Source organism: Lethenteron reissneri, chromosome 41, assembly GCF_015708825.2.
Source record: "Lethenteron reissneri isolate LAM-NWPU_2019-01 chromosome 41, ASM1570882v1, whole genome shotgun sequence".
Taxonomy (NCBI): Eukaryota; Metazoa; Chordata; class Hyperoartia; order Petromyzontiformes; family Petromyzontidae; genus Lethenteron; species Lethenteron reissneri.
The window spans coordinates 7,333,615-7,344,705 of NC_083819.1; the positions used below are offsets into that span (position 1 = coordinate 7,333,615).

Consider the following 11,091-nt stretch of genomic DNA (forward strand, 5'->3'; position numbering starts at 1 on the left):
TTGCCATCTGTACGAGGACAGGGCGTTGTGCCCTCGCAGCAAAGCGTGGGGTTTCTCCGCGTGCTCCGGTTTCCGCCTCCCACGTGGCAAATAAACACAGCGCATCGTGAATTGGCTGAAAACAATCTCACGAATAAAAACGCCGCTCTCGCTGGACCCTTTTGAAAAATAGTCCCACGACTCACTGTGGCTCTCCTGGATAAATAAATGAGAATAATTAATTTTTACATAAATATAATAAGCTCCGGCAGTGGGCGATGCTCTACTCTCATTGGCAGCGGTGGACACGCACCTCACGGGGGGGGGGGGGTGGTTCATAATTGCTACAGCTGGAACAGCTGAGCACCCGGGTTCGAATCCGGGTGTCACCCGCTTCGTGGTCTAAACCGACATCTCGACGCGGGGCGAGTCGCCAGTCTCCGCGCGGCAAAGCAGCAACTGCATCGGCTGGGCGAGAGTTCCAAATGGATTCGCTCATCTCTGGAGGTGACACCGATTGCGCCTTCAGGATGACGTCGGAGGAACGAGGCGATTATTATTTTTGTTTTTCCTCCACGCAAGTAAGTTCGAGTTAGAAATGCGCAGCGCCCCGAGTGTGGACGAAGGGGCCGAGTCAAGGGACTTCAGGGGCAGTTCTTCCGATGGAGACTTCACCTTCCCGGGGCCGTATGTTCCTCAACACAGGGTGGTGCACTGCTTAACCGCTACGGCTACGAGCGGCAACGTCTGCATCGCGAGGCACGACGCCGAGAGCGCAATCAGAAGGGGATTAGAAGAGACACCATCAAAGTCACCACGGAACGCAAACGAAACGGTTCGGTGCTCAGCGGCACTGCTGAGCCGTTGGTGGAAATTCCACATTCTTATGACGGGGGGCCAGTAGAGACCGTCGGTAAAAAGGGGTTTCAGCAAACCCTGGACTCGATCCCGCGCGGCCTGGGCGCCTTCATTCATCACGAATTCACTTAGATTAACTCAAGACACAGCATCAACTCCACTTTAATTCATCACGTGTTTACTTCAATTAATGGCATCGCACTCCAATCGCGATGGCGCAGACGGCGATGTGGAGGGTCGGGGGAGAGGGGGGGGCTCAGTTGCCCCCTCTGCTGGGTCCGAGGAGGGGGGTGATGAGGAGGAGGATGATGATGATGACGACGATGAAGGTTGTGATGACGACGAGTGGAGGAAGTTTCCTTTCGCGGTGGGCGAAGCTGTCCATACGTTCATCGTTTCAAATATAATCACCGTCGTTTTCAACATCATCATCATCACCGCTGTCAACATCATCATGACCATCACCATCGTCGTGAGCCGAGCGGTGGTGGCTTCGCACGTGGCCTGCAATCTCGCGCTGTTGAGGCAGCGAGGGTTGGTGGGTCATCACAAGAATGCCGTGAAACTCCCATCCAGTGGCCCGCGATGAGAAAGCGGTTTACGGTACATAAAAATGTGGACTCCACTTGTTCAATCTGTACGGGATAAAGTGTTTCCCCCTCGCACATACAGTAAATCACACATTTGAAGTACACACTCATTAATGATTTGGCCGTGCAGTGCGCTAACCGCTGCACCACCGCTCTCTGGCAATCTTAGCCGCGCCCGTACTCGCCCCAAGCGGCGTTGTGTTCGCTCCTTTAGAGCGGTGGCGCAGTGGTTAGCGCACTGAGCTACGAACCCGGCGACCCGACCTCGATTCTCGCTCACAGCCAACGTCGGTGAGAAATATCTGAACCGGTCGTAGGCCATCCGCCAAGGTCAACTCAGCTTTAAACGAGTGCCTGGTGCGGTGTGTGGACATGGGCACCGGGGAGACAAAGGCGGCCAGGCGTGGTGCTGGCCCACCCACCCCTTCGTGTGTTGTGCCGACATGAATTCGGCGCTCGCTAACAGCAATTCCTCCAACAGTCTGTGTCGGCTATGCGTGGGATCTTGGTCTTACTCCTTTATTTAAAACAACAACAACAGCAAATGTACAAACAGGCGTGGGCTCACTTTCACAAAAAGAGCCGGGTTAATATAGTCTCCATACAGTATATAATATATGCTACGTACAGTATATCACAATTTAATACAAGGCGAGGATCATTAGCCTACAGGGGCACGGTCACGTGCAGCTGTTTCAGTGCTGTTCAGCAGTGGGGGTGAGGGGGGGGTGAGGGAGGGGGGTGAGGGAGGGGGGTGAGGCAGAAGTGGGGGGGGGGGGGGTAAGGGGGGAGTCGCTGGGGTGCTGTACCGCCCAAAAACTCCGAGTGAGGTGTGAGAAGAGATATTGACAAGATATGTGTACAAGGACCAAGGGCCGTTGCCCGAAACGTCGCCCAATGTGCTTGTGCACCACTGCCAACGCAAAAGCGCCAACTAATTTGCTTAATTGTCAAGACAAAGATGTGGAGATGTCGTGAGCTGATAGAAGCGAGATGCAGATGGAACAGCGCTGGTGAGATGCGAGAGCTACAGTTTAGACAACAGATGCAGACTAGACAAGATACGTGGTGAGATGAGACAAGGGAAATGCAGACCCAATAGGGGGGCGAGAGAGACTCAATGGGCTATTCACGATTATTCAGACTTGATACGTCCCTATTTGTGTTTGTTGAACCGGTCCTGGGGGACGGGAATCGAACTGAGGTCACCGAGTTCCACGGCGAAGTGAGCGATCCCCGGCGTCACCGAGAATGCATTCGAGCGAAAGTTTCGTTGGCTTTGTCAACACATCGGGTTGAAGAAGAAACAAAATATCGACGCCACGTTTAAAGGCACACGAAACGCAGACGCGGCGCAAGATTGTTGCGCGTCTTTGTTTTGTTTTAATATAAACTCTCGTTTAGACGAATGTGTTGAGCACGCAGCGATCGCGAGAACAGGACAATTTCATTCCTGCAAGGATGACGAGTGAAGTCATTTGCTTAACTTATTTTTAGAAAATATCGCTCCTCCTCCAGGCTTGCACACTCCTCCACCTCATCGAAGACGCTGAGGGTGTATAACCATCAACCGCATGAGAACATCGCCGGGCCGATACGCACATCTCATTCATCAAAGGGAAATTAAAGGGCACAAGCCACGGCAGTGCGACTTTGTCCATGCTGCCCCAACTGTGAGCCATACAGTAATCCTACAGAGACACACAGCGACTCATAGAGCTAGACAGAGACCGTGCAGTAAGCCACTGTCGTCTGCGCTCTTTCAACGGACGAGGAACAGCAAGACGACACTAACTCTCTCTCCTGAAGCCCTCTCGTTGTGGAGTGGAGGCGCGGAGGTGAGCGCGCTGCGCTGCAAATCCGTCACACCGCGTTTGGTTTCCGGCTACGGGGACAGTAGCAGCGTCGAACTGATTTATCCGTACCTGTCCTGGGCCCCCTCCATTCGTGAAACCCGCACTGACCAGCGCGGGTGAAGTATGGTCAAACAACCTCTGCGATCGAGACGACGTGCGGTAGGCCTTCACTCAGCAGTGGATGGACAAAGGGCGGTATTTTATTATAATTATTATTGCTAATTCATTTATGTAACTTCAAAACAACAAGGGAATCCGTTTTGGTCCCAGGTGTCAACCTTGGGCAGGTGACCGTGACCGGTTGACCTTGACCCTGACCGCCTGATCTCGGGTGACCTCACCTTGCCGCCTGCCTGGCTTCGAGCATCTTCGCTCGTTCAGTCCCGTACCCCCCGATGGATGGATGGGGGTGGGGGGGAGTGTTTGTGGAGAAGGAGGCGCCGTAGGGGAGAGGGCGGGGGGGTGATCGAGAGTGGCTCCTCTCATTAACGCGTCGCCAATAATTTACATCCTCGCTGTCTCGCTCATCGCCCTCGCATCCCGTGTCGCGCGCTCTCCCATCGCTCTCGCTCTCTCTCTCTCTCCCGTCCCTCTGAAACCATCTCCCGTCTAGCACAGCAGCACGTCGCGGCGTTTCGGCTCAAAGATTCCCACGCGCGCTTCTTCGGTCCACGTGGCCCCTCGCCGCCGCTCCCCCCCCTTCCCGTGTCAGTTCCAGCTCCTCTGCGCGACCAGATCGCTCTTCGTGCGCCCCGACCTCGCGAGATCTCGCGTGGTGAGCCCGATTCGTCCTGGGATGGGAAAACACCTGGGAGTAGCAGGCGTTGCAGGTTTGGCCTGCGAGGCAACCTGGAGATGGCTGTATAGCGATACGTTCTAGAATGCATCTGTGCGGCCCTATATAGAAAGTTGTCCTCGCCACGCGATGCCGAACTCTCGTTAAGTACGGAATTGACCAAACATCCAATGTAGCAGGACCATCCCGATAAAGAGTCTTGAGACAAAATGAGGCTCCCATGGGTCCACCAAGGGCTTTGGCCCGTGACCAGCTCACCCGTAATGCGTCCGATCTCGTCAGATCTCGGATGCTAAGCAGGGGTTGAGCCGGGGTGATACTTGGATGGGTGTCCACCGTGCGCAACACACGGTAGTCACGGACGACCACGGGGCTATGTTGTCGGCAGCAAAAGGTCAGTGCAGCAACAACAACGACAACAACATCCATTGTTGTACTGCGATTCTACGCTCCCACGTCTGGCCGCCGTCACGGGCAACCCCCCGTGACGAGTAGAGACGCACGGCGCCGGAGAGGGCCCTCGTTCAGCAGTGGCTCGCCACCGCGGCGCCAACGGCAGCGGCAGCGTCAGTAGGTCTCGCACTCGGTGTCGTCCGTGGAGCACATCTTGCAGACGCAGCTGAGCGCCACGGGGAAGCTGAACACGGGGTCCACGTGGGGCGCGCAGCCCGGGAGGCGCACGCTGCCCGCGCGCGTCTCGTTGTAGGAGCACACGCGGTGGTGCGCCTCCACGTGCGGGGGCTCCAGCGTGGGCTTCTGCGGGACACGCGCGATGGGGGGCGGGGGGAGGAGGCAGGGGGGGGGGGGGCGTGAGTGCCACGGGGCAGTGGGCAAGAGACGCAACGGACACGCGGGGCACACGGGACACACGGGACTTAAAGGGACACGGGACACACGGGATGGGGGGCGGAGGGAGGAGGCGGGGGGGCGTGAGGGCCACGGGGCAGTGGGCAAGGGACGCAACGGACACGCGGGGCACACGGGACTTATAGGGACACGGGATTTAAAGGGACACGGGACACACGCGACATGGTGCACACGGGAGACGTAGTGGATAGGGGAGCGCACGGCCATGGGACGCAAGGGACACGCGGGGCACGGCACGCAGATAACTACGAGCAACGCGCACGATGTTTCGGTGTCTCGCGAGCTGAACGTCGTCATCATCATTCCTCGGCAGTGCAGCGCTGGCCTCGCCTGCGCTATCTCAGACTGCCCCCTGCTGGGCTGGCCTGGGCTAACGAGATGATATGCGATCATTGTTTCGGATAATTTAAGGCTCTAAGAGTCTAAGCGATCGCGACGAATTGGAAACGCGCGCGGCGAAATAGGTGGTGTTAAAGTGCCAAGCGGCCAGCAACCACCAGCACGGGTGAAGTTACAATAGATACGAGTCTATTTACGCGTTTACTGAAGCGAGTAAGCGGGGCACGAACTTTGGAAACGAGACCGTGGAGGAGGGTGGTGGTGGGAGTGGGGGGAATTCCAATTTGTCACTGTAATTCGAGGTTTTCATGGGAACGATTTATTTTCGCGAGTAATATCGAGACCGGTTCTCGCTGGGCGCTGTAAAGCCCCTTGGTTTCCTGCCATGCATCACTGGGATTACTGCATCACTGGCGTCTCTCAGATGTATTCCCAGATTCACGTCACCTCGTTGATACAACCTATCCCATAATCTGTTAAATCTGCTCCCGCGATTCTTTGCCTGATCTCACTCTCACTTCTACCGTGACACAATACGACGTGGATTTATACAGCGTCCACAATGCAACCACATTTGACATGTGCCTATTTTGCCTGTTCACGGCTGTGAATAGGCAAAAAAGGTTCAGTCACAGGCAGAGGTATAAAGAGGTATTGAGCCTGAACTTGAATGGGGGGCAGAGAGTCGATAGCACGGTTGACAGGAGGCGACAACGGAAAGCCTTGGTTGCTGGAGTGGAGTAGAGTGAGACGAGAGGTAGGAGAGTGAGTGGAGGGGAGTAGGCGGGACGAGATGGGAGAGGTAGGAGAATGCGTGGAGGGGAGTCGAGTGAGTCGAGAGGGGAGAGGTAGGAGAGTGAGTGGAGGGGAGTAGGTGGGACGAGATGGGAGAGGTAGAGAGTGCGTGGAGGGTAGTAGAGTGAGTCCAGAGGGGAGAAGTAGGAGAGTGAGTGGAGGGGAGTAGGTGGGACGAGATGGGAGAGGTAGGAGAGTGAGTGGAGGGGAGTAGAGTGGCTCGAGAGGGAGGTAGGAGAGTGCGTGGAGGGGAGTAGAATGAGTCGAGAGGGGAGAGGTAGGAGAGTGCGTGGAGGGGAGTAGGTGGGATGAGATGGGAGAGGTAGAAGAGTGCGTGGAGGGGAGTAGGTGGGACGAGATGGGAGAGGTAGGAGAGTGAGTGGAGGGGAGTAGAGTGACTCGAGAGGGGAGAGGTAGGAGAGTGCGTGGAGGGGATTAGGTGGGACGAGATGGGAGAGGTAGAAGAGTGCGTGGAGGGGAGTAGAGTGAGTCCAGAAGGGAGAGGTAGGAGAGTGAGTGGAGGGGAGTAGGTGGGACGAGATGGGAGAGGTAGGAGAGTGAGTGGAGGGGAGTAGAGTGAGTCGAGAGGGGAGAGGTAGGAGAGTGAGTGGAGGGGAGTAGGTGGGACGAGATGGGAGAGGTAGGAGAGTGAGTGGAGGGGAGTAGAGTGGCTCGAGAGGGGAGAGGTAGGAGAGTGCGTGGAGGGGAGTAGAATGAGTCGAGAGGGGAGAGGTAGGAGAGTGCGTGGAGGGGAGTAGGTGGGATGAGATGGGAGAGGTAGAAGAGTGAGTGGAGGGGAGTAGAGTGACTCGAGAGGGGAGAGGTAGGAGAGTGCGTGGAGGGGAGTAGGTGGGATGAGATGGGAGAGGTAGGAGAGTGAGTGGAGGGGAGTAGGTGGGACGAGATCGGAGAGGTAGGAGAGTGCGTGGAGGGAATTAGGTGTGACTAGATGTGAGAGGTAGAAGAGTGCGTGGAGGGGAGTAGGTGGGACGAGATGGGAGAGGTAGGAGAGTGTGTGGAGGGTAGTAGAGTGAGCCCAGATGGGAGAGGTAGGAGAGTGCGTGGAGGGGAGAAGAGTGAGTCGAGAGGGGAGAGGTAGGAGAGTGCGTGGAGGGGAGTAGGTGGGACGAGATGGGAGAGGTAGGAGAGTGCGTGGAGGGGAGTAGGTGGAACGAGATGGGGGAGGTAGGAGAGTGAGTTTAGGGGAGGAGAGTGAGTCGAGAGGGGAGAGGTAGGAGAGTGCGTGGAGGGGAATAGCGTGAGACGAGAGGGCAGTAGAGTGAGATGAGAAGGGAGAGAGGTTGATAGGGGCGAGTGAATTGAGGATTTATCGTCTTTATTGCGGATTGAACTTCCCATGTGCACGAGCCTGCACATACAGTCTGTTGTTTTGGATCCGCGTGCTGTGGACACGGCGTGTGTGTCGCTGCCTTGTTGATCTCTGGGCCGCGTGTTCCACCCCCCCTCCGGTAAAGGCGCAGCCCTGCAACTGCTTTCCACGAGCCACTGCTGGCGGAAGAGTTTCCCCACGAGAGAGAGAGCTACAGAGGGCCCCACTTGAGAGTAGCTTTGTCTACGCTTCCACGCTTTGCCAGACGACTTGGATGAGGTGGGAGCACCCACGCTCTACCCCACCACTCTCCACCTGCCCTTCGACTAACCGAGGTTGCACCCATTTATACTTCTGCGTGAACATAGGCGGGTGAATTTGAGACGCTTGCCCACTTGATTACAAATGCCGCGCCGGGTCGTGCAATCGAACCGGCGCACCTCTGGATGTCAATTTCAGTGTGGTCACCATTGCACCACCGTGCCAGCTCCCTGCACAGTCGACAACATTTTGATGTTAATGCCCCATCGCGTCGTTATCTTAATTGTTCTCCGGACGCAATTAATTCGCAATCAACATTGGTGGTCGCAGTGGCGTATCCATCGCGTGTGCAGGCGGTGTAACTGCGTCGGCGCTGGAGGGGACTGGTGAGGGTTGGTGGTGGTGGTGGGGAATGGGGGGGCTGCGAGAAGGAAGGAGGGAGGGGGGTGAAGCCTGCAGCGGAGTCGGGGTTGGTTACATTGGCTGCGGTGCGATCAAAGAGATTGCATAGAGCGTGTTACGTGCAGTGTATCCCACACCGCTCGGGCAATCTAGACACCATCGCGTACGATCGTATTGTGCGCACTCGTGAACCAAGCATCTACAAAGGATGCGGGACATCTCCCCTTCCGTGTTCTCATTTCGTCTCTGGGATCTTGCCGTGAAGTTTTGAATTATGTTCGCCAACTTTTCCATCTCAACGCGCCGTTTGTTTGTGCTCTAGCAGGATTCGCGCAGACCGCGGGTGTCCGGGAAAGCTGTTCGCGTTCACTCCTCGCCCATTCGTCCATCCTCTTCTGCCGCAGTTATAACGATCAGAGTAATAGCGATGCCCAACCGCACGGTATCGGCTCGCTCTCGTAAAGCGAGAGAGAGAGGGAGGCGAGGATGAACCACAGACGAGAGAGAAAGCCGCAGCAGCCACGCGGTGGACCGGCGATATCAACAATTACCGAAGCTCTGCTGTCCCCTATACACTCAGATGTTTTCCGCCTCTCAATGTTTACACGTGGTTGACGAAACCAAAGCGCCAGGAGAAACCCCGACGCTGCTCCAGTGGAGCAACTCTGAACCCCGTATCGACAGACCGGGTGGGGGGGTCCAACGCGTGTGCGGTGATCCATCAACTCTCGCTGCTGCTGCTGCCTCCACAGCGCCGAATTGTAGCGCGCATTGCCACCACCACGCGGCCGGTATAGACGGAGTGGATAACACTGGACTTTTGCGGCTGTTTTAGACTAATTTCAGGGTGCTGATTCCAAATCTGATCTCAGATTTGCTCTATCACATCTTATTTTATGCTATCGGCATACCCAATTTTCATTGATTTTACCCGAAATTAACTCTGTCACTTATGATTGCAAGTTGTTGCGAGTCAGTGACTGCTTTAGTGTTAAAATATGGTGCTGTATTTTTAGGATAGTGTGTTTATAATATAATTTTATGTAGATATCCACATTTATTTAATATTTTTCTTCTGCAGTTTTTATTGAAAATGCAATATTTGATATCTCAAAAACCTGATGTGGTAGATAAAAACTGATGCCAGATTTTGAATCAGCACCCCAAAATTACCTTAAAACCGTTGGAATACCTTATGCCAGAAAAAGTGTGTTGACCAGTGTTATATCTGCGTCGCGATGTGGTGTGGGGCAGCGGTGACTGCACGGCGCTATGAACCCCGCCGCTCTACACACAGCAGCAGCAGACAAAGATCCCCCGTGGAGCCTAAAAAGTGGTGTCTTCACCTGGGGTGCTCGCTCCCCATGGGGGCGCGAGATGCCCTCTCTGGAGGTGCGAGACAAATTTAGCACGGGCACGTAAATACAACGATTTTGTTTCATTAAACCCCTCTGTATTTATAAAAAAAAATATTAAATTAATTATGATTGAGAACCAAAGGTGTGCAAAGGCTGCAGTGAAGGTTGAGAACAACTGGACTAAACAAACTGCTGGGACAAATGCTGTTAGCGAGTAGCACCTATGAAGGCCTGCACGGCACACGAGGGGGTGGGTGGCCAACACCACGCCCGGCTGCCTTTGTCTCCTTACACATCGCACCAGGTACTCGTTTGAAGCTGACTTGACCCGCAGGAGGCCCAGGACCGATTCGTATCACGTTACTGGTGTGGGCCGTGAGCGGGAATCGAACCTGGGTCTCTAGGTTCGTAAAGCAGCGCGCGAACCGATACACTACCGCTCAACACGCACAGCTGCCACTCCACACACAGACAGCTGCCCCTCCACACACACACAGGTGCCCTTCACACATACAGACAACTGCCCCTCCGCACACAGCTGCCCCTCCGCACACACACAGACAGCTGCCCCTCCACACACACACACAGGTGCCCTTCACAAATACAGCTGCAACTTACACACACAGCTGCACCTCCACACGCGCACACACAGCTGCCCTTCCACATACAGCTGCCACTCCACACACACACAGCTACCTCTCTCCACACACACAGGTGCCCTTCACAAATACAGCTGCCCCTACACACATATACAGCTGCCCCTCCACACGCGCACACACAGCTGCCCCTCCATACACAGCTGCCCCTCCGCACACACACAGACAGCTGCCCCTACACACACATACAGCTGCCCCTACACACGCGCACACACAGCTGCCCCTCCATACACAGCTGCCCCTCCGCACACACACAGACAGCTGCCCCTACACACACACAGACAGCTGCCCCTTGCTCACCTCCCATGTCTGGCAGCGTCCCCAGCACGCGTCCGTGGTGACGCGCACGCCGCGGCAGCCGGGTTTGCGCGCCACGAACGTGAACTCCCGCACGGCGCAGCCCACGAACGAGTCGAGGCGCAGTGTGCGGGTCGCCGCGCCCTGCTGCTGCTGCTGCAGGGCGCCCGCCACGACGCCCGGCACGGCCGAGCAGCTGCAGCAGCGGCAGCAGCAGCAGCAGGCGAGGGCGACGCCCAGCAGGAACGAGGCGCCCCGCAAGCCGGAGCCGGAGTCGAGCTGCATGGCTGCGGGAGGTGGGAGGGGACCGCGATGGAACGAGTCATCATCCATCATTTGGCCGCGCGGTGGAGGTGAGTGAGTAACTTCAAGACATATCGTACTGTGTTATATATATTTAAACAAAAAGGTTTTGCTGGCTGGAGGGAGGGAACGAATTCATGATTGTGAGAGAGTGAGCCAATCCGTGAGTGAGGAGTGAACGACGCGTGGCGATTCGAGGGGCTGATTTAATGAATGTGTTCGTGAATTCGTGAGCGTGAGCGAATGATGAATGAATGGACGTCTTGTCAATGGACCAACCTCGCACCCCAATAGCGGCAAGGGGCGTCTCTACAGGGGCCATTTATTTATTTACCCATTGCCCTGAATGAGCTCCTTTGTTTTCATAACTTTAATTCGGCCCTGGTGGTGAAGTCACTGGCGGC

At 55.7% G+C, this 11,091-nt stretch overlaps 1 protein-coding gene across 1 annotated transcript; it reads right to left on the reverse strand.

Annotated features, from left to right (window-relative positions):
- Nucleotides 1-1,396: 1,396 nt before the first annotated feature.
- On the reverse strand, nucleotides 1,397-10,731 carry LOC133352721 (glycoprotein hormone beta-5-like). The gene is made up of 2 exons (XM_061568546.1): nucleotides 10,388-10,731; nucleotides 1,397-4,835 (listed from the first exon to the last, which is right to left on the reverse strand). The coding sequence occupies exons 1-2, from the start codon at nucleotides 10,718-10,720 to the stop codon at nucleotides 4,647-4,649; spliced, it is 522 nt and encodes a 173-aa protein (XP_061424530.1). The 5' UTR covers nucleotides 10,721-10,731; the 3' UTR covers nucleotides 1,397-4,646.
- Between the last annotated feature and the right edge of the window lie 360 nt (nucleotides 10,732-11,091).